Raw genomic sequence first — 23,638 nt, 5'->3', positions numbered from 1 at the left:
TATTAATAGTCATTCTTTTTTGTTTATTCTTTAGTTTGGTCTGTCACAGTTGTATCTACTCGTGCTCCTCATCCTGTTCTCCACACTATATAGGCTTTTGTTGAGACCTACACTCAACAAGCTTTGCTTTTTAGTAGGTTCCATCGTATATTTATCTATAGCATTCTTTTACTTTGATTGAAATTGACACATCGACCGCTATGTACTATGTTTGTATTCTTTTGTTGTTGTATATATATTCAAACTGGATGTTATGTATTATCACATTTTTTAAATGTATTTTCCATCGAGAAATACGAAAATAAAATTGAAATTGAAATTGAAATAATTGTCTATATCATGATCATTATTATTATTTTTTTACCATAACTTCACCTCACACAGTTGTAGTTGATAATTATATTATGTATTCATCATCCATGTTGTAAATCATCTAAACTCTGATACATATTTTATCATTGTTATTTTCTACCAAATTGTATAAGAATGCGTTTCTATATCAATTTCCAAATTCAGACTTGCATGATAATGCATTTTGTAATGTACTGTTCAATTCAATTCAATTCGATTCAGTTCAATTCAATTCCATTCAAATCTTATTTCATTTTTCGAAAAGAACATAGTCATTTTCACTTTCAGTAAACTGAGAAGAATATAATTGTGGAACCTCGTATTAATAGCAATAATACGTTGTCATGAGAACTGAAGTGATAAAGGCGAAATCATAATACGCAAACTTCGAAAAATGAAGGGACCCACTAAAAAGACAAAGCTTTTAAAATGTGGGCCCCTCATTCCATGTACAGAATGTCAAATAGAAAAATAAGTTGATGCACAAAGGAAAAAAGTCTGGGAGAAAGTTTGGAAAAAAAGTCTGGAAGCCCACTAAGAAGACAGAGTAACTAACAGACACACATACACACGCGAATAAACATTAAACTGTTGTAATGCACTATATGTTACTACATGATCATCAGCAATTGTTATCATACCCATCTGACTAAAATCATCACTTCAACATCATGATGTCACAATCATAACACGATCAATACAGCAAAGCAGAGTAATTATCATCTTTGTCTTTTATACAACTCTTGGGGGACAAGGAAGGTTTCATAGACATCTTTGAGACGGCTTTATCATTTTGAGTTGTTTTACTGACGCATGTCTGTGCGAAGATAAGATAATTTGAGAAGATACTTTACTCACAGTTTTTCCAAAATAAAGGACATTACTTTCAGTCAGCGAACGTCCCATTGTGTTATTTGCTGATTTGGCCTATGAGCACTACAAAACAATCAATTTGATCAAAGATGTTTCATTTTACAAAAGTAAAAATGTTCATTCGCGGATATGTTCATTTTGGACCTATAGATATTTACCCGTGTTTTGTCGACATAAATTCAAATCGATGTATTCAAAAACATCTTGAACTTTGAAGTCCAGTCTTGGTATGAATTATGATTATATATACAGTTTGTAGATCATATTACAATATAGTTTACCACCTAGAAATGAGTACAAACCTGAGAAGTCTTTGGAGTAAAACTTTGGGGCATCGGAATGGCCATGGTCGTCGAAGCTTTCAAGCAGGTGGAAATCCTCAATAATCTTCGATCGAAATATTTCCGCCAGAGGAGCTAATTCATCAAACATGGCAGGCGCCATTTTTGGCTCATCAATGCTATTTCGTCCCATTTTCCACCGTGAAGAACTGTCTGTCAAAATAATCGAGATCGGCCCGAGATCGATGCTTTTAGATCATCTGCATAAGTGACGCCGGTGTTTCTCCTTATATGAACAAGTCGCGTGAATGAATTGCATTGGAAAAATCTTAACACAAATACTAGCAGTTTGTCGTAACACTGTGATAGTGCACTACGAGTGATTGGAAACATGCACAGAATAATACTAGTATGCGTTTACACCGGTATAACACTGGTGGTATATGTCATTGCAGGAATACAACGTGGAGTCATTCTTATCGAGGCCTTCCTTGCGTTGCGCAATTTAGTAAGCGTGTACGCACATACAACTATGCCCTGTGCACGTGGTACAAGCGCGTATATAAGTGTCCATTCTTATTGGTCGAAAGTTTAGTAAGGTATTCGCTGAGAAACAAAAGGGACTCTTGGATAATGTAAACTCGATTCATCTCATCTAGATGCAGGACCGGCCCAACCGGCGGGGTGGGGGGGGGGGGGCATTTTTTTTTCAAAAGCTATGCTAGTAGGGTGTGACTTTTTGCACTTTTTAAGACCTTTTTTCTCCACTTTTTTTTTTTTTTTTTGCAGGAAATGATATAAGGTTTGACGTTGTTTTTTGTTTGTTTGTTTGTTTTTTGCTTCAGGCGATGTTGGTAGTGGCAGCCAAAACTGTGAAGACCTTTTTTCTCTTCTTTTCTTGACAACCTATTTTGGGAGGGAAGTGTCAAAATTCCCCCCCCCACCCCCACCCCTCCATCAAACGAATCTACGTCCCTGTTCCCATTAAGTCGGCCCCCTCACTCAGTTGAAAAACGTTGCTCCGGCTCTGCGATAATTTGTAAAATTGATAATTCTATAAAGCAAAACTTTAGCAGCAGTTCTTTTCTTCATATTTGTGTGTACATTTATGTGTTTGTTTGTTTGTTTGTTTGTTTGTTTGTTTGTTTGTTTGTTTGTTTGTTTCTTTGGTTGATTGGTTGGTTGGTTGGTTGGTTGTGCTGTTCATAGCGTGCACTTTCCGTTTTTATTAGGACTTGTTTCTTTTTTTTTTCTTTCTACGGCATCTGCATCTGGTTAAGTGATTGTAAAGTCATATATTATTATATTAAAAAAAAAAAATCAGCAAACCAGTACATGGCTGCATACATTAGTTGTCTATCAATAATTTGTCAATCAACCGCTTGATCAATTTGAAGCTAATTTACAAGAAGGGCTGTTGTATAAAATGCTAAAGCGATTAAAATAATTCATGGAGATGCAGAAAACTCTATGCCGGAATTTCGTGCCCCTTCTTGATTTGATAGTTCAGCACATTGCCAGCACAGTCTTTTGCGTAGGTATGCAAGGAAATAAAAAAGAAAGAAAGAATAAAGTTGGAAACAGCGATGACTCAGCCCGATAAATATTTCGTCCATCTTTAATCGGTAAATCCTTCGATTTCTGTTCAAATCACAACTCGGAATTCTTGCTTGTACCATCGCTAATTGCTGCACACGAACCTGCGAAACGCGGCCGAGCTCGCAATCCCAAGCTAGCTTTCCACACGGGCAGAAAGTCGCCGAAGCTCTACGCCCACTCAAATCTGTGTAGCAAACACGCTTCGCACATAACGTATGTGTACGAGTAGCCAGAAATAATCAGGAAACCTCAATTTTCCATGACGTCAACTAGAGCTGGCGCTAGACCACAAGCGCAATTTTGACGAGGAAAACGGCAAGAGAACGAAGGTCAGAAAGCGTAGGAAAATGGCGTCCGTTCCGAGTGTGAAAACTGATTCTTGGTACATCGCCTTGTTGGGCCTAAGTGAAACATTTAGGACTGCTAGCCCGCCGAAAATCAAGCATTGCATTCACTGCATGCAGTCAATTCTGCAGTTCAAACCACCGCCTCACATCGAAGCTAGAACTCATCTACAGATGGGCAGTTTATTGTTCACGCATACGAAGAACATTGATTTAGCGCGGACTCATTTGGACAAGGCTGTGAGTACACTATTTTCACTCGTTTTCATTTCCTCGAGCTCTACCATCACGTATGCTTTGTCCAGTTGTACTGGATGTAATCTCTAAATATAAACTATCTATTTAGACATTTCTTGAAGTGCCAGTATCGTTTGTTCTCTTTGAATTTTGAAATAAAACTTGTTTGTTTTCGCATCTTTCTTCACAGTGGGCCATGGCACAGAGTGTATCCTTTCCATAGCAATGTGTATACCGTATGAGACGCAACTGCTGTACAGAGTGCGTGTATTATGAATGAGCCAAGTCGCTGTGTGTGATTCAGTGCGGCCGTAGGGTCAAGTATGCTCGATGTGCAGCAAGTAGCGGTAGTGAGTGTACTTTGTCAATGCTCCCGGACGCTGCTGGTCACAAGATCGTAGCTGTAGGTCAATGAAAATGAAAGCGAGAAATTGCTCTGATACACTTTATTCCAATCTTCACCTTCCTCGTATGTAAAATTGCTGTCAGATTGTACAAATAAAGTTAGATGATTTTTTTTCATGTTAAAACTATTGGATATTATAATCTTTTCAAATTGGCAACAATGTGTAAGGTACATGATTTGAAAGATATGCCAGCAACAACGAGATCCTATGATCATTTTCAAACATTTCTGGTGCTATTGTCACTATTCCCAGTTATCATTCATATAAACCTTAAAGTACTTAGTAACTCTGTAAATACATGGAAGGAATGTCACAAAATGTAGTGATTTGCAAGAGTTGTAAGTGTAACCAATTTACTAGAACCCCCATGGTATCCCTGCCACCGACACTAGTCACTACAACTTACAAGTACAAAGTAGCCTACAGAGCTACAGTTCACAAAAGAAATGAAGTGCTACTTGGCTACATGGCTACTTTGTTTGAACCAAATTTAGTATGGATGGATTTTAATTATGATTTAAGCTTGAAAATCACACCTGGACAGTTCTAATTTCTATTTCATCTCTCCTGAATCCCATTCATAGATTTCTGTCAGATCCGAGGCAAAATGCACATCAATTCATTATTATGTATAGTGTAGTTCAATTTTGATCAAAATGAATGTACATAACAAGTTACCATGTTCAGACTTTTGTCTGCTACAGCTTGATGCAACTAAATATCTTGACATTGTACTGCTATTTGGAGATGTTTTCTTTTTCAAGTCTTTGTGAAGTCGGCTCCTATCACACTGCATTGCTTTGCAATTGCAGGAGATTTGCTTCTTTTGTTTACAGTAATAGTATTCGTGTAAAAGGTATTTATTGCCACACTGTGGTAAAGGAGACATCATAATACCTGTGGTTGTCTGTTAATCATTTGGCACATATGTGAGACGCATGAATTGCTCGACGTATTGGAACAAACCTTTGTTTGTATGGCTATACAAAGATGAGTTACAACCTTGTACCTGTCAATATGCATGATGTAAAAATGTCAAAATATACAATTTTTACAAAAGCTGACATTTTAAAGGGGAAGGCTAGTAACTGATCAGTGGGAATCAGTGGAAATGCTGGGAGATGATTGTTCCAATCCGTATGGGATTCATTCAAGAGTTCATTGTATAGGTTGTTGTGTGAAAATGATTTGCTTCAGAACGGTCTCATATTCAAGTAATGTGCGGATTAATGCTCCGTCACTGACCAGGGACGCTAACCTGGAAGCATTAAACTGCACATTACTTGAATATGAGACCATTCTGAAGCAAATCATTTTCACACAACTAATGAATCCCATAAGGATTGGAACAATCATCTCCCAGCATTTCCACTGATTCCCACTGATCAGTTACTAGCCTTCCCCTTTAAGTGATGTAAAAACTTCTTATGAAATTCAACATTTGATAGATGATAAGCCATCAGAATGTATTCCATGTATTTGATTCCTTTGTCATGTATCTGTAATAGGCCAAAGACCATGAATGTTATGCCGCAGTTCTTTGTTAAACTTCTAATTTTGTTGTTTGAAAGACAGAAGTACAGTGCAAAGGTATGTTGCATTACTCGTTCTGATACTTTTTTACATCAGTCAAATTTCAGCAAGTTGCAAATAAGATTGAAGACATGGGACATGTAATACCAGTATTGACAGTCTCTGCCTTGTGTTCATGTGTATCTACAATGTAGATAGAATGAATTATTTTTTTTTTTTCTGTGTAAAATCAATCAATGTGCACAGTGCGTTTTGTTGTCTGATCCCACTTTCACTGACACAGATCTGATAGTCGTGTTACTCAGTCATGAGTGATTATTTGTACATATTCTAACTGCATGCAATCATGGTTCTTGATTGAGTTCAATGAAAGTTCCTTGACAGATAATCATACAGATTCCCAACTTTGATGAAGTCAAGTTTGAAGCTGCCAGCCTTCTTGCGAGTATACATGAGCAACAGGTAATACAAAATTGTACCATACACTGCTCTTGGTGTAATGACAAAAAATTATGCACATGGCATTATCATATCTAGCCCTTGTAAAATACATGTACTGAATTTAACTCATCCGCAGAAAGACTGAATGAAAGTGTAACTACACTTACTTGCAACATTTTCATCAGTCTTCAACTGGCCAGTCGCCAAAATATCAGTGTCTGTATGCTCTTACACGCTCACTTTTCTCTGCATTTAAATAAACTTGATGAAATGTACAACGTAAAATGTAAAGAGAAAGAAAGAAAGAAAAATAATAATTTCCTTATGGTGAAATGTCATGGATATCAGGCAAGATAGCCAAGCTCTGTAATATAGATCTCAAGATTGGAGAGAAACTCTTTGTTTCTAAAGTCCCACCCCCCCCCCATATAATGATGTTGTGTACCTTAGACTGCTTTTTCCCCCTTGCCTCTTGTACATTTGTAGTGCCTTTCTAATCTTTGTTATCATTTTGCTACAACAGTAAATTTCTCACCGTTGAAGTTTTGTGGCAAGGCAAGTGTAGAACATGAAATAATTTTTCAAATTAATGATTCTTACATCAAGTTGCTTTTATTGCAGCTGATTGACAAATTGCCCTTGATGGATGTGTAAATAAACCGGTAACCACTGATTAGTGTTTTCAAGTAATAGCCAAGAAATGAAATCATGGGCATACATATATGCACAATGAACATGCATATCATGGCCATTACTAAAAAACAGTGAATAATAGGTCATTTACGTGGATGAAGGGCAGTTTATCAGACTGTTGTGCCACAGTGATTAATGGTAGAATGAACGAAAAAGGTAAATAGAAAATAAATGACACAGATTTGGTTTATCAGGGAGAGTTTAGTATTGTTGATTTCTGCTTTTAGCTTTTGGACGTACAATGTAGGTACACATAAGTTCTGAGTCATTAAACAGCAACATACTCAGTTACCAATATATGGGACTACTATGGCGCCAGTCAAAGATGCTTAATGGTGATTGGCTATTGCCACCATGTGTCAATTCAGTAGATACAATATCTTTTTAGCATGGGAATCTGGATTTTAGTGCATCTTTGGGAGTGGACATTGGAAAAATACAAGTAAGTTATAAATGAGACATGACATATTAAAAGTTATGGGTATTGTGAGGTTGAGTACATGTTTGTCATCGCAACTTGATTTGCAACACTTTCTTTTATTCTGCAGAATCAGTTACATCAGGCCAAACAAATCCTGAGGAAAGCCATCAGCATTTCACAACAGGCTGCATTCTGGCGGTGTAGATTACTCTTTCAATTAGCAGTAAGTTCCAGCATTACTCCAGCAGACTGTGTTAGCTGTACAGAGAGCATAAAAGACAACTACATTTGTATGACATGTATATTCTCTGAGTTGACAACACCTTATATCTCAAAATCTTTAATATTCGGGAGAGAAAAAAAATGCAACATTTTTGCCAAATAACATCAATGTAGACCTCAAATAAAGTAGACATCTTATTTTAGATTACAATTTGTTTAGGATTTGTTATTCAAAATTGAGTAAGGAGGTCTTTTAATTTGAACTGTACAGCGAGAATTTTTGGCATGCATTTAAATTTCGTGAATTTCGCAAGAGCCAAGATTCGCTAAACTAAAATACGCACAAAAGTTCTTGCCGACACTACAATGCATTGGATTTCAGCAGCAATTCACGAAAATTTCATACAGCAAATATTTCTTGCTTTACAGCATGCCAATTGAGATATGAGGTCTTGTTACCCCAATGACTTAATGTACCAATAGTGCTGGAATTACATCTGTGTTGCTAATCTAGGAATTGGTTGTAAGTAAGCAATTAAGAGACTTTTGTAAATTCTGTGAAAAAAGAAGTGATTATTCGTGAACAAAGAGCTTTATTGAAAGATAATTGTTTACTCCACCTTGTAAAGCACTAAAAATTAATAGTTACAATTTACTGCACATCAAGTGTTGTATGTGTGCCATCAAAACACAGCTGAGTCATATTCAGATTAGACATGAGTGGCAAGTTCCTACTCATTCTTCAAACTCACATCAAGTGATAAGATCTCTAGTTGCTGGTATGAATAAGATGACAAAGTATATACAGTTATAGTGTAAATCCTATAATTACTGCTGTCAATTTTTTCCCTATTCCCCCAAATGATTGGCTGTTATATGTCTTCTCATGGTAATACAGCAGTGTAGACACTTTAAACCCAAAAAATTTACCATGAATTTCTTATGTTGGTACTCCTGTGGCTCTCACACATGGAAACATCAAGAGATTTGCCACAAAAAAGGGGGAAATTGTAATTACCGTACGTATGATGTGGACCTTAATGAATGGACGTGTTACATGGCTCTACCTTCCCCTTTCATTTGTTCATAATTCAATAACCTTGACTACTTGGCTGAAGTACCAATACTGTTATTTTTGTGCCATGCAGCAAATCCATGCACATGAAAAGGATTTTGTCTCGGCGTGTGACCTGCTACGAGTTGGGGCTGAGTATGCTGTGGTGGTTGGCTCGGTCTACACACAAGCCTTGTTCCTACTCAGCCAGGGAGTTGTAAGTGTTGCCACAGTTTTGTTTGTTCTTTCATTTGTTTGTTTGTTCATTTGTTAGTTTGCTTTTTTGTATGTTTTTTATTATTTGTGTTTGTGTTCTTATTTGTGTTTTTGTGTGTGTTGGGTTGTGTAAGCTTTACGTAGGGTTCCTGGAACTAAAAGCTTTAAATTTTCAATTTGCACTGGAGCACTGAAAGCTTGATGGACAGTACTATTAAAGACTCTGAAACTTGTAAGGTTTGATAATTTACATGTGTACCTCCTGTGTTTTAAAATGATGACACTCAGTTTTTCATAGTTTGATGCATTGTTGATGAATAGTGGATGTGGTCCTAGCTATTATTAGTTCTCTCTCTCCCTTTTTTTCACTGGGTGAGCGTGGTATTACATGCTCAGTGACACTTTTGTAGAAATGCAGTCAATATTCCCTGTATTTCATGTCTATTCATCCTATCCCCCAACAGTTGTTATTAGTAGACAAGAAGTACGGGGAGGTGGACCCAGTGCTGTCGCTGTGTGGTAATGTCATCGGGTCCTACCAGGGCACGCCAACCAACAAGGAGTCCCTCAAGGTCTACTTCATGGTGCTGCAAGTCTGTCACTATCTTATGGCAGGACAGGTGAGGAGTTGGGAATCTGTGGCAGTAAGAGAGATACAACTTAAAGGACAAGTCCACCTTCATAGACGTGGGTCGAGTGAATGTAGCAATATCAGCAGAACACATCCGTGAAAGTTTGAAGAAAATCAGAAAGTCCTTTCAAAAGTTATGAATTTTTAAAGTTTCTGCTCAGTCACTGCTGGATGAGAAGACTACTACAGCTTGTGATGTCACATGTGTACAACGATATAAAGAAAATTCAACATATTTTCACTTTTCTCACATAATAAAAGAAAACTTGACTTGCCTCTTTCAGGAGGTGGGGGAATAATATTTACTAAAGTCGAGGAAATGAGCACTTTAAAAAAAAAATAAAAAGTGAAATTCTTGTTATATTTTCCTTATATCGTTCTATGCATGTAACATCATACACTGTAGTAGTCTTCTCATCCAGCAGTGATTGGGCAGATACCTTAGAAAAATCATAACTTTTGAACGGATTGTCAGATTTTCCTCAAACTTTCACTAATGTGTTCTACTAATATTGCTGCATTCACTCAATCCACATGTATATGAAGGGACTTGTCCTTCAACTGTCAGGGGCCAGTGCTTCACATTGTAATGTTATTTATTGCATGGACAAATTTACTGTATGGGCCATATTTTGTTTTTATGTGTGAGTACAGATATTTTGCAAATCGGGAAGTGTGCAACAATGTTGTGAGTCTGTATTAATTTGTGATTCAGAACAACAGTAATTAGCATGAATTTACTTGATTGCATACCACTAGCAACTAAGTTCTGAATTCTGTATTACTGTGGCAAAACCTGTGTACATTGCATTCATTGATCAGGGGTACTACTTTGGGCCAATCATTGGGTGATCAAAACCATCATGTATGGAAAAATGATGATTTACAGCAAATAATTCCTTATTTGGAAATTCCACTTTGAAAATTTGTTTGGTTAATACTTTGGGCCTGTGTTAGTTTACTACCAATGCTTACCATGAGCAACCTGTTCTGAGTCACATATCACTTGGGCTATACCTGCATATACTGCATTCATTTTACAGGGGTAATACTTTGGGTCATTGTTAGTTTCCGCCAATCAATGGGTCATCAATGCCATCATGTATGGAATGATGATGGTCTTCAACAAATGATTCCTTAACCCATTGAAGATATGGCAGATGTCTATGGGAAACAGTGTTAAAAGCAAAATCAGCTCGTCCTCATGTTAAAGGGGATTTCCACTCTTTTTTTTTTACGTAGAAGCAGAGGAATGGGACAGTGAAAAGTCTCCCATGGGTGGTCTTTGTAGACATGTATATACTTGTGGCTGAGCATTGGGATGCCATCAGGAGAAGCTGTCCGTATAAACTCACTGTATCTTTCTTTGATTATGTCCACAGGTGAAGAGTGTCAAACCTGCTCTGAAGCAACTCCAGCAAGCCATTCAGAGTGTCACCGTGTTACAGAGTGAAGGAGGTACGTCAAGTCTGTGCACATACTTTGCCAGTCCAGGTTGAATTGATGCAGTCAATCATGGGAACATGCATTGCATATGATACTTTGCTCTCATTTACAAAGCGTGCTAGTGTTCTCTTGAGAGATGGTATATTGTATCTCAGGTCAGCAGCAGGGTAGTGTGCTTGCATGACAATCCTAATTACAGCAAACCACATGATTCAAATTATAGTAGCTTGCTACTGATATGCACTGAAGACGTGATTATAATACTGTGAAACCAGACAGATTCTGACATGAAACTGTCACGAATTGGAGCCAACAGCCTTTTTTTTTGCAGCATGAAACTGTCATGAAATGTTACTGCATTCAGTGCATTGTGTATACAGACACTTATGCATGCATTTTACTTTCTTGAATATTGACTCCTCACAAAATTTTGAAAGTTTCATGCACACAAAAATGTCTGGTTTTACAGTACTGTATGTAAGTGATGTACAGCTGTGAGTGTGTTGATGTGATGCAGTGGGCATGTGAGGGTGTTTGCCAGTGTTGCTAATAAGCTCACAAAGCACAACTTTAAATCATGTATTATTTGATTTGCATGACAGGTCTATCGTATCAAAACTGTCACTAATATGACTTCAGTCAATGGGATTTTACCTTGCTGCATGATTTGTTGGTATCAAGTACCACATCAATAATGTCAATGTTGGCCAATAGTAATACAGGCGCACATCGCAACTCGCTGACATGACAGAAAATTTTATACGGCTCCATTTAACAGATGATCATCTCATGTCCCTCATCACATGTAGTATTAAGTGTGCTGAAGATTTGGCTGTCTTGTGTGTTGTGTGTTGGGTAGGAACTGTACTGAGTGCATTTTGTATGAAATGAATGTGTGGCCATGTGACCTGATTGTACATTCACCATTGGTCCCATTCTAGAACCTGTCTGGTGATAATAACATATTTCTTAGTCGTAGTGTAGGATGTTATGAAGTCACCAGTAACACTTTTGTTTGTATGTTCTGTACAGATGAATCAGGAAACCCTGCAGATCAGTTCCACTGGCTACCCAAAGAACACATGTGTGTCTTAGTCTACCTGGTAAGTGCTTCATGTTATTGTTTTTACAGTTAGACCACTGTGAGGGTTCCTCTCTATCTCTCAGTGTCCAAAGATGTGTTAGATATCACATTCTGTAAAAGATACAGTGCATATTTATTGAGTGAAATATGTATTCTTTTCAGTATCACAACATTTTGCAAGTAGGAGAGGAAGAGATGGAAAGAAAAAGGTACAGTGATAAAAATCAAAGTATAAAATGATGATGTCTCAGAAAGTACCATATTAATGCAAAGCAACAGAATCATTTGAAAAGGTGGAATAGCTGGAAAGAAATGCGCTTTGCTGAACTTTGTGGCCAGCTAAATATGCATCAGCTAATATTTTACAGACTCCCTCTAAAATATATGTACATCAATATTCATCAAGTCATCGTTTTACTAGCGTATTTACTGGAGACAAAACACCTGTCCTTTATGTATCATTGATGTGAAATAGCTACCATCAGCCATATTTATTGTGCTCTTACAAATCAGTTTCATTGCGTAGAAGCATGTGATATATCCCTTTGATGGAATTGATGGTAGGGTGATGAAAGTGCATTTCCTGTGATGTGAAGTCCCAAATATCTGGACCCGTATTTCTGTGGGATTATTCATGCTAAAGATGTACGTGGATTAAATAAATGTAAATATCATGCAGTTATTGTGGAATGGGGGTGGGGGAGCATATTTGAAGGCAGCATACCAGAGTCCTGATTGCTTGATGATCCATGTCTATCCAACAGGTCACAGTGATGCACTCGATGCAGGCCGGCTACATGGACAAGGCACAGAAGTACACAGACAAGGCCCTGCTCCAGATCAGCAAGCTGAAGATCCTGGACTCGCACCCCATCCTCTCCTCCTTCCAACTGATGCTGCTGGAGCACATCATCATGTGCCGACTCGTCATGGGCCAAAAGTCACTGGCGGTGCAAGAGGTGAGATGATGCAGGCTCTGGTATTTCTCCTCAGCATCTCTGGAGGGGCAAAATGTTATCAAATCGTGTTTTAGTAGCAGAGCTAGAACCTTTCTTTTTCTGTTACTCCAGAGTGCTACGGGCTCTATGACTGCGACATCATTCGCAAGATGCGAATGTTGATGTGTGAACAGGGTTACTTGTCTGCAGTCATTATTTGGTACTTCAGATTCATCCATGGGTCTCTAACGTATCCATTCAAGTTCTTGTAGCATAACATTCATCATAGGCCAACAAATTGTTCCTGTATTAGGCAAAAAAGAAAAAAAGAACAAGATACAGAGTCTTCATTTTAGTTCATACATTCAGTTGAGAAGCAGAAGGCTGTAGACTCCAATGACTTAGTTTAACACTGCCCTTCTGCATCAAACCTGATGCTGTGCTGAACAAAGAGGAGGGTTTTTGTTCTTTACCTGCATGTGCAACCTTTGCGATGCCAATGGGCCTTTATTTATATTGATATTGTTCTTTTTGTTGTTCAGATCATACTTCCTAAATGCTTATAGATGACCCCCCCCCCCCAAAAAAAAAGGAAAGTGTGAAAAAAAAAATATTGATATCATTGACAGTTGAATTTGTAAGGAGTTAATCATAAGCAAGAAAGTGGTAGTAAAGAAAAGCGTGGATCTGAACGGCCTCAAACAGAACAGCCCCTGCTGAATCATTGCATTGTTGCTTTGGTTAATAGTCTGACTTGTGTGGTGGATGTTGGGCATATGCAAGTTGCTCATGATAGTAAGATCCCATCAGGTATTACATCGGTGTTCATGTTTCCTATACCAGACATAAACAACAAATGAAGGTCATATAACAAGTGCATCAGGAGGTGCATCTATGTGACTATTTCTTTTTGCTCATTTGCAGGGAAATTACCATGAAGTATAATGGCATGCCCTATCACAGGGCTCGACACTAACTTTTTTGTTTGGTGGCCCGTTGGGGCCACCAAAATCCTCTATTTCAAATTTTTGGTGGCCCGAGAGAAAAATTTGGTGGCCCTGAAAAAAAAAACAATAAAAAAACATTAAAAGTCCTTTTTTTTAATGAGTCAAATATCTAAGTTTTATCCAGTCATAGTAAGAATTGGAAGTTGGACATACATTTACTCATAAATAAACCTCAACAAACTCGCAACACTCACTCTCAGGCACTCATTCAGTCCTTTTTATCCATCCTTTAAACAAATATAACTGCTAATTTCCGGCGCAAAAAGTTACGAATTAATTGTCGTACTTTTCAAAAAAAAATTGGTGGCCCGAGGCGGGCCACCAAATTTGCCCTTTTTTGAAATTTGGTGGCCCGACTTTCAATTTTGGTGGCCCCGGGCCACCGGGCCACCGTTAGTGTCGAGCCCTGCCTATCATCAATGCTCATTATCATTTCTGTACAGATTTCACAAGCCTGTCAAGTGTGTTCGCAGAACCCGCGGCTCTTCAACTTGCACAGAGCACAGCTGCACACTCTGCTAGGTCTCTACTCCATGTCCATGAACTGTATGGACAGTGCTGAGGCACAGTTCAACACAGCACTAAGGGTGAGTGAAGACTGCATGACAACAGTTTGTACTCTCAGTGTATTGACCCCCATCGCTTATTGTTAGAAAAACTGCATGCAAAAACACTTACTGAGTATGTGTATTGTTAGATAACAACAAACTGTGTACCCTTTTTGATGCTATTTAAAAAAAAAAAATGTACTGTGTCTGTGTATCAAGGATAAAGTCCATGATATAAATTCTGTGATAAAATCATGCAACAAAGTTACAACAGAGAGGACTGATATATACATGAATTCTATGTTCTGATACTATTTTCCAAAAATCTTGCTCAGGGATAGGCATTCTTTGGAGACCCTATGCATTTCTTAGTGAGGATAAGCAGGAAGTACCAAAGTAAACCTAAAAGAGGGAGGGGGTGAGTTTTTTGTTTCTTCTGACAATGGGAGGCAAGATCAAGAGAGGAATGATGTAAGCTTTAGAAAAAAAAGAGTGTCTAGCCATCCTGATAATGGGGTTTTTGAATGGGATTAGAAAACAAAGGGTCAAGTGGAGAGGAGGAGGAGGTATTATGGTGTTGTTGACTGACTCATGAATAGAGAAAGTTTTTGTGAGTGGAGGATTTTAATTAAGAGCGTATGAGGTTAAATGTGGCACAAACTAGATCAAGAACTACATTGGGTGTATCATTTTCAACTGCAATTAACTAGTTGATGACGAGTCTGAAGTATACTCGGGCAGGTGTCTATGGGAAATGCGTGTTGTAGCAAAATCAGTCCGTCCTCAATGGGTTCAAAACAGCATGTTATACAGACAGATTGTGTATCAGAAGATGTAATGAGGTTTGATGCATGTGTTTGCTTCTTCCTCTGTTTATGTGTGTGTGTGTGTGTGTGTGGAGGGGGGGGAGGGCAGTGGACGGTGAGTGAATAAAATGCATTGGTACTAATCCAGCTAAAGATGGAAATGAGGTGATCAGAAGTCATTGACATCTTAGGCCATTATGTGAATGTACTCTGTGGTAGTTCCTTATAGAATGTCTGTACTTTTATTTGCTTCACTAGATAAGATATTCATGTTTGTGACCTCCATGTAAATTTCAGAGTAGTGATTTATGAGGCAAAATGAATCTTTAAAAAATTAAAAATCTCCAAATGAAATGACACAGCCAAGGTAGCATCTAGAAGGTTAGCATTGAAATTTGTAAATCAAAGTTTGAACAGGTTATCTCTCATTTAATCAGTTGTCTGTCGAGACAGAGAAAGCACTGATGGGTTCTGTAGGACGTTTAATTTATCATGCTGATTTGTCTTTTGTTTCAATCTGTGTTCAACAGTTGTTGGATGCATATGGCTGAAACTTGTCTCATTTAAAAAAAAATCTCTTTTCAACAGTTAACAACACAAACAGAGCTGTGGCAGTTCATTTCCCTCAACCTGGCAATAGTCTACCTCCGGTCTGGCAGCAGGCAACAAGAGGTGAGGAGAGAATATGTTTGGGAGACATCCAACAAATTCTCAATGAGAAAGACCTCTTGTAGATGTAATATATACAGTGGACTCCTGTAATTATGAAGTCCTCAGGACTGGCAATTTTCCTTCGTTATATCGAAATTTCGTTGTAACCAAACAAATCAACAATAAAATACATAAAGCGAATAATGTTGCAGCCTGAATATTTACTTTGTTGTAACCGGAATGTCATTATAACCATGTTTGTTATAACGGGAGTGCACTGTATGGGATATGAAGCATTTTTCTGCCCATCTTTGCCACTTAGGTGCAATACATTTTAGGTTATAAGTTATGTATAGAGATTTAACTGCCAGAAGGATTTTTTTTTTTTGTGTGTGTATATATTTGTGCTTGACTGAGGCGCAGAAGGTCAAATTAGGCTATTCATCCAGGTGTAATACCTATTTTGTCATTTGTAAACACTAACGCTGTGGTCTATGATGCACAATTCACCACTTGGAGTCAAGTTGAGAGTTGTAGTTTGACATTATTATATTTGTTTCATTTGTCATTATTTCTTATTCTATAGACAGTCTTTACAATATGACTGTTCCTTAGCTTTGTAGTTTTTGTGGGAAAAAAAGAGAAAGTGCTCTGTTTCAACAGACACTTGTCACAATAAAATCAGTTGAATGCATTTTTACTGGCAATAACTATCTACATGTAGCTAACAGTAATTTCCAGAATCCATGCACTTAGAATCTTTTCTTTTTAAGATTTGGGCACATGTTGCTTGACTTTGTTTAAAGATGTGTACTTACAAAATATTCTGTGTCCATGGGTGTGTTCGAGCGCTCTAAAGCAAACCAAAGCGAACTGAACCAAAGCGTACCGTACCGAACTGTGCCAGATTTGAAGCGTTCAGTGCTCTGTCGAGAAAGCGTACCTCACGAGTTATTTTTAGGAAAGGTCACGCATTTTTGTAGCAAGAATGTCATTCACCTGGCGCTTGAACTACTTACAGCTGTCCTGAACAATGAGAATAATGTCTTTGCATTGTGACGTATGCGCATGATACGCGCATGCTTTACAGCGAACTTTTGGTACGCTTTTGGTACGCTTTTGGAGCACATCGGGAAGTGGTCCACTTTTGGCTCGGTACAGTACGGCACGGTACACTTTAGGAGCGTTCAAGTGCTCCTCTGGCGCGGGTACGGTACGGTACAGTTCGCTTTAGGAGAGCGCTCAAACGCACCCCATGACTGTTGCTTCTGGGGAAGCTACAGGATTGAAGGATAGCAAGATGTAACAAAGACACATATTGTCCCTAGGGTGACAAGACCTCGTGTCTCTCAAATTATTTCAGGAGATCAAAACAGTAATTTCATTTTTGCAATATTTGAGCAAAATAGTATCGTTGGTGTTGTCAAATAATGTAGAGACATTGTTTAAGATTACATTAATGATAGCATTGCTTTAAAACTCAAATCAGTATTTTCGATATTCAAAATTGAGGTAGGAGGTTTTTTTATATATGCCAGTTGAAATATGAAGTTTAGTCATTCTGGTGATGATGTACGAGTCAGGTGTAGGTAACAGCCAGTGTGGCACAATGTTAATGATAGGAATACAGTGTAAGTGAGGCTTACCCCTTTGTGTCGGGTTTCGTATACTGGGTTACATAAAGAAACTTCAATATCCTACAGAGTATGGAATCATCTGTATATATGAATGTACTGTCAAAGATATCAGTAGTGTAAAGTTTTTGTTTTGCTCTGCCTCTGTTTTCTTTCTCCCTATCCCACAGTTATTAGCACTCTTAGAGAGAGTAAACCCTGAGACAACACACATTCATGCACACAGTCTCAAAGCAGCCGGTTTCTATGTGAAGGGCTTGCAGGCTTTTTTCCAAGCCAAGTACAATGAGGCCAAGTAAGTAGCAATATCACTTGCCAAACAAAGAAAATTAATGCCATTTCTCAAAAGTGCAATTGTCCTTGATGTGAGTGTGTTTCCATGTTAACACATTGTAATCTCTCAATGTTTGCACCGCAATGAAATTCAAAGGAATCTGGGATTCTGTAATCCAAGGGTTCTTACTTCCCTCAAAGATTTCCATCCATCATTGTTTGTGCGGCATAGTGCAAATGAGCTGCGAATCTTTGTACTGGATAGTGCAGATGAAATGGAATGCCAGTTTGAGTTTTGTATTGATGTTTCATTGATCTGATGCATCAGATTGTTGAGACTAGTATTGGTAATGCTCCAACAAAAGCGAGTACCTGATAGACTGAAATGACTACGTTATGTCCCATCAGTAAAACATACAATTTCATGAGTGTATTTTGTTCCATGTATTGGAATTAATAGGATGACATGCTTATTCAAATTTGTGTGTGTATGTGCTCACCTGTGCTCACTTGTCTGCAGGTGTGTGTGTGTGTGTGTGTTCCTGTGTTGAGATACCAGTGAAATAATTCCTGTGTTGGTGTTATTACTGTGTGTACTTTGCAGGAGATATCTCCGAGAAACGCTGAAGATGGCAAATGAAGAAGACTTGAACAGATTAACAGCATGTTCATTGGTTCTTCTCGGGCACATATTTCTGTCATTAGGAAATAACAGGGTAAGTACATTGTAGAGATGCCTACGTCAAATCTATCATAGCACGGCTTGTCAAGGTTTGTTACTGCCATCAATGGAGTGAAAGGTATTAGATTTTTACAAGCAGTGGCTTCTGTTTGCATTCTACTGTGGACTGATGGTTTTAAGTAAAATATGGATGACAGAATGGAGTATTATGAAAAGAAGAGCTATGTATTGTTCCTACCTGTACCAGTGAGACACCAAAGTTTCTTTTCACATAAATGTTCCACCATCTGGACAGAGATACTGCAGGTTCATGTAATCATTCTTTCAGCATCAAACAAACAAAATCCACAGAAACACTGCACATCAATCGTACACAATGACATGCATTCCCTGCAGAGACAAAGAGTTTACTCTCTGATTTGGTAATTGAGTGATGTATTATGTTACTGTGCAGGATTAAGTATATATTGCAGGGCCTTAATTTAGTGCAGAGAATTTTGGCAAAGTTTCATGATAAAGGCATTTCCCTATCATAGATTGTTTACAAAAAGAGGATACACGATACATTATGTGCTAAGTCTTCTTCTTCATCATTATCATCGTCGTCTTCATCGTCATCATCATCATCATCACCATCATCACCATCATCATTAATATACAGTGTCTAATGAAACTTTGTGATTCCCCATCACATAGGAGAGTCAGAACATGGTGTTGCCAGCAATGCAGCTTGCAGGGAAGATTCCAGACATGCATATACAGCTCTGGGCCTCAGCACTCCTCAGAGGTAACAAATCATCAGTGAATGGTCTTTGACAGAGAGTCAAAACTTGTAGTAGTCTTTCATTTGCAAGCCCGCACATAAAGACTAGAGTACTAGTGTGTTCAAATTCTGTGCATACCTCTACCACAAAGGTTATTCCCGATATTAGCTTTTTTCCAAAATTGGCAAATGTGAGCAACAACAACAACAACTAGTGGGTGTAGACTGGATCCTGAGTTTTGAAATGTATTCAATAAGAACTTGGTAATTTTAAAGTTTCTTGAACTATCTACGGGAGAAAATATTTATAGATTTGAATGTGATGATGTCAAGAGATGATGTCATCACCTCATCTAAACTGCATACATGATTTTCACTATTTCATTATTTTGGGGGCATTGCTCTTAAAACATGGAGTAAACTTTCCCTGTCAATTTTAGGGCTTAAAGATGTAGTTTGTTAACCTGTTGAGGACGGACTAATTTTGCTAAACACATGTTTTCCGTGGACACATGCCCCAGTATACTCGGGACTCGTTCTCAACGGGTCAAGGACGAGTCCCAAGTATACTTGGGCAGGTGTCCGTGGAAAATGCTTGTTGTAGCAAAATTATTCCGTCCTCAACGGGTTAACGGGTTAATGGGACCGTAAACTATCTCACTGTTATTAAGTGCATACACTTTAAAAAACACCAAAAACAGAGCATGGTACTGATCACAATCAATTCTGCAATGGTGTTGCTAAATGAAAAAGAAAAAAATTAAGATGATGGAGTTGGAAATGTTTGGTAGATTTACTGTTGTTTTAGTTTGTAAGCTTAGCAACATGGTGCATTCTGCTTTGCCCCTCCCCCTCTAGATCTGTACCACATGACGGGGGACCCTGTGAGGCAGAGTGAGGGCTACCAAATGCACAGCTCCTTCTCACAACAGCTCCTGTCCGACCACTTCCAGTCCTCCCAGCAGCCAGAGCACAACCTCATACATGTAAGTTCTGCCAGACTAACCTGCCCCTTCATTCCTTGGTAGGGTGCAATGTGAGAATTGGTGCAGGGAAGTGGACTCCCCTGATGGACCCCCCCCCCCCCCCCCCCCCCCCCCCATCAATTTTAGTAAGCTTTGATTGGGGATCGCATAACCAAAAATATTGTGGCATATTCATTCTGCTCTTTCATTTTCTGTTTGCTACCATTAGCCATCTCATTTTGACTTACAGTTCCTAATTGTGCATGTTCACAGAATATCAGTACCTGTAGTCATGGAAAAGAATGGAAGAAAAAAATACTTGAACCCCTAAATCATGTTGGACAACAGTGCTAGTTCAGAGGAATGAAGTACATTTACAAAGTCATTCAAAGAATGCAAACTTTTATAGATGTTATAAGAATAAGTGGGAAATGAAATGAGGTCATAACATTATATCAACCAAAATCAAAGCCGTGTTGATAGGCCCAATGTAAAATGCCCGACCACAGAAACATAATGCCTCTCTCCTGTTTAAAGACTTAGTAGTGTAGGGATTTATGGGTGGCCCAATTCATTGGCTGCCCTCCGGGGTATATTCGAAAACCAACGAATAGCTCTGGTCAGCAAATGTGTGCGTTAAAGTGTTCACTAGTTAGTAAGAGTTGACGCCAGTGGAGATTCTTCAGCTGTGTGTGTCACAGAAATCAGTGATAAAGCATACACAGTTAGTGATGGGGATTCTCGAATATATCCAAGCCGGGCCAGCCTTCCCACTCCATGGATCCCCGTGCTACAGGGCCTTTAATTGTTTTCTTCTTGTGCATAATAGAGCCCATGTTATCAATGTTTCATCTGTTCTGTTGACAGTAATCACCAAGCAGTCCTTACACAATCCTATGATTTGTGCGTATTTGAGCATGATACATTTGTCAAAGCTGAAAACATATGCCGACACAAAGTGTGTAGTGAAGGGTTCTTTAAACTTATGAACTCAGTCAACTGATTTAGAAATGTTCCCTACTGTAAGATTCAATATGCCAAGAATCTTGTTTACTCAATCTTGTGATCATTTCAGTCATGAGACAATTTAACCACAGAGTAATATATACATTTCTATGATGTATTCATCTCAGCATTAGAAGTGGCCAGCTTTCTTCTTGAAGATATGACTAAAATGCTCTGTATTTGAGAGCTAACATGTGTCTATCTCTACATAGTTTTTGAGAGTATTGTCTGTTTCTGTTGCAGTGGACAGATGGACCTATTCCGCCACACCTCTTGCAGATGGACGGAGCCAGTACAAGCATTTTATAGAGCATGTTTCTATGCAAGCAGAGCTGCTATATCACAAAGACAAAAAAAATAAAATTGAAAAACCAGTTAACGGATGGACTCAGGGATGATGATGACAGAAGCGCTTTGGCTCTCCAAGATAATGGTGGGAAAAAAAGAACTTCTTTCCACAATATCTCAGAGAGGCTTTGCAGCAGTTGTCATTGTCAGATTGTAGAAGCAAGATGCATGTTGCTCCCGCTGATTGCTGCCTGCCTCTCTTGGTTAACAACCAGGATCTACGTCTTGCAAAACAAGGAGATGCAACGTTTTCCAGCGATTCAATTTGAACCTGGGACGGGAGACATCGCTGTTTTCCTTCGTTTGGAATGTTGCTTGGCATTCCCCTGCAAACGAGGTTGTGGATGAAGCCGAGGTGCGATTGTGTGTACCATCTCGTTTACGGGGCACTGTTGCGCAAGAGTTGAGAGTGGAGTAGCACTTGTTCCGTCAGAGTCCAAAGAGATTGCAAGCAACCTTGACTGTACAATGCTTGAGGAGAGTGATAAGCGAAGATGGGTTGCTCGCAGAACGTGTGTTCAGTGCAATGGGTCTTGTTCTGTTTGTTTGGCAGAATGGTATGTGGCAGTGGTAAGGTGTGCTGAGTTGAACCAACACTGTTCAAAAACAACTAACAAAATATGTAATTTTGAAGAAAAAAAACAGCAACAATATTCCAGCCAACCAATTACCTGTTGTATGGGTGAATCTTGGATTGTGTTATCTGACTTACTCATGACATTCTGTTTGCAGTATCTAGTCTCTTCATGCCTGACACATACCTCATTGACTGGGGAGTTGTTTACGGCTGTCATACACGACAGTAGACTGCAGAGGGCGGCAGACAGCTTCAGTGTGGGTTTGTCCCCCATAATGCTAGCTGCTTCCTGACACAAGGATTGTAATACACAATCAGTCTGTCAATGGCATTTCCTTGCTATCAAGTGTAATCTGTGAAACTGAATCAGATTTTATGCATTTTTATGAATAATAATCATGTTTACAAATCGACAGTTTTGCCATTTGAAGTACTCTCTTCATGGAAATGTGGATTCCATATCATTACTGGTAATTCCATTGTGAACTTGATTATGACAGAAACCTCCCTTAAGTTTGTCTTTTTTGGATATGGAATTCTATTTGCAATGCAAACTTTCTGTACCTGCCTCAAAGAATGAATTGCAACTTTGACCAATGTTAGCCCAGCAGAAATATTGCATCCAAGGTGTAATTGAATAGAGTAATTCTGGTGTATTTACAAGTGATCACAAATTTATTGCTACATGTCATGTGGAAGATGCATTTTTACAAATTCCGACATGAAATGATTAGTGGGACATTTTTGTATTTCATCGCATTAAGTATTAATTACATTAAACTGAAAAGTTAAGTGATTTTGTAAACTCCAAATGAACAAAGCTCATGAGATAGTTGTAATCTATAGAACCTAGCCCTCATAAATTCATGTCCATTATGACAGTCAGTTTGATCAGACAGGCAGGATAGCTTGCTCATTAATGGTCTATTTCTTTATTTGTGATAAGATGAGTGGCTCTAGTGCATCTGATGCATGTCAAATCAAGAGAGTACCAAAGTGATGATGTCACAGTCTTCTGTTATAGCTAAGTGCTGGTTCCAAATGTGATATCCTCACACAAGGCTTCAGGCAGTGGGTTGGAACTGGATACAAGCATGGTTAGCAACCGTTGTGTTCACAGATAAATTGGGCTGCGTGATGTTACTTAGAACCAGTTTCCATGGCGCTGAATGACGATGATGTCACAGTTCAGTACTCTATTGTCTGTCTGTCCTTGAATTCACTAACGTGGCTGAACTCCAGAAGCTACAATGATGTATCCCTGAGTAGGGGCTATGCATATGCTTCTCTGGCAAGTGATAGCGGAGGTACTCCAATGTCTGTTCTCACAGGTCGAAAGATGCACTCCTCTCCGACCAAAAAAAAAAAACAAAACCCAAAATAAAATGGAACAAAAATGAATGAAGTTGAGAACAATTGCATTATGAAAACAATTTCTAGAACATGCCAGATAACTGATGGATGAAATGGGCAAGTTTTTTTTCTTTTTACAAAATACAGATATGTTTCCATGTAGTCCTGATTTTCATAATGAGCATTGGAATGAAATGTTTCTAGATACACAAAAAAGAAAAAAAGAAATAAAATGGGTGTCACATCAGAGTTTGG

The 23,638-nt window shown here is 38.5% G+C and overlaps 2 protein-coding genes across 2 annotated transcripts in view; one reads left to right on the top strand and one right to left on the bottom strand.

The window, feature by feature from the left end:
- LOC139710214 (cation channel sperm-associated protein 2-like) overlaps window positions 1-1,698 on the bottom strand; it is a 31,318-nt gene extending 29,620 nt beyond the window's left edge. The window contains exon 1 of the mRNA XM_071622148.1: window positions 1,527-1,698. Within this exon, the coding sequence (XP_071478249.1) occupies window positions 1,527-1,698 (172 nt within the window). The remainder of the gene's footprint in view (window positions 1-1,526) is intronic.
- A 1,730-nt stretch (window positions 1,699-3,428) lies between these two features.
- On the top strand, window positions 3,429-22,106 carry LOC139710213 (MAU2 chromatid cohesion factor homolog). Its single transcript, XM_071622147.1, has 16 exons — window positions 3,429-3,688; window positions 3,876-3,893; window positions 6,022-6,087; window positions 7,308-7,403; window positions 8,551-8,673; window positions 9,137-9,292; window positions 10,686-10,761; window positions 11,782-11,852; window positions 12,598-12,792; window positions 14,222-14,365; window positions 15,721-15,804; window positions 17,588-17,712; window positions 18,295-18,406; window positions 19,069-19,159; window positions 19,994-20,121; window positions 21,349-22,106. The coding sequence occupies exons 1-16, from the start codon at window positions 3,452-3,454 to the stop codon at window positions 21,412-21,414; spliced, it is 1,788 nt and encodes a 595-aa protein (XP_071478248.1). The 5' UTR covers window positions 3,429-3,451; the 3' UTR covers window positions 21,415-22,106.
- The last annotated feature ends 1,532 nt before the right edge of the window (window positions 22,107-23,638 follow it).

The sequence above is a fragment of the Diadema antillarum genome, unplaced genomic scaffold (assembly GCF_040938485.1).
Source record: "Diadema antillarum isolate AM-2024a unplaced genomic scaffold, OU_Dant_1.0 seq00001508_RagTag, whole genome shotgun sequence".
NCBI classification, from domain to species: domain Eukaryota; kingdom Metazoa; phylum Echinodermata; class Echinoidea; order Diadematoida; family Diadematidae; genus Diadema; species Diadema antillarum.
The sequence above is the reverse complement of the archived record's forward strand: the minus strand, read 5'-3'. Positions and strand labels throughout refer to the sequence as shown.

Bases quoted from the DNA above. Each gene is read 5' to 3' on its own strand.
- LOC139710213 (XM_071622147.1), top strand. From the start codon at position 3,452: ATGGCGTCCGTTCCGAGTGTGAAAACTGATTCTTGGTACATCGCCTTG. The intron at 8,674-9,136 runs GTAAGTGTTGCC...ATCCCCCAACAG, and splicing joins TCCTACTCAGCCAGGGAGTT to TTGTTATTAGTAGACAAGAA. The intron at 11,853-12,597 runs GTAAGTGCTTCA...TCTATCCAACAG, and splicing joins TGTGTGTCTTAGTCTACCTG to GTCACAGTGATGCACTCGAT.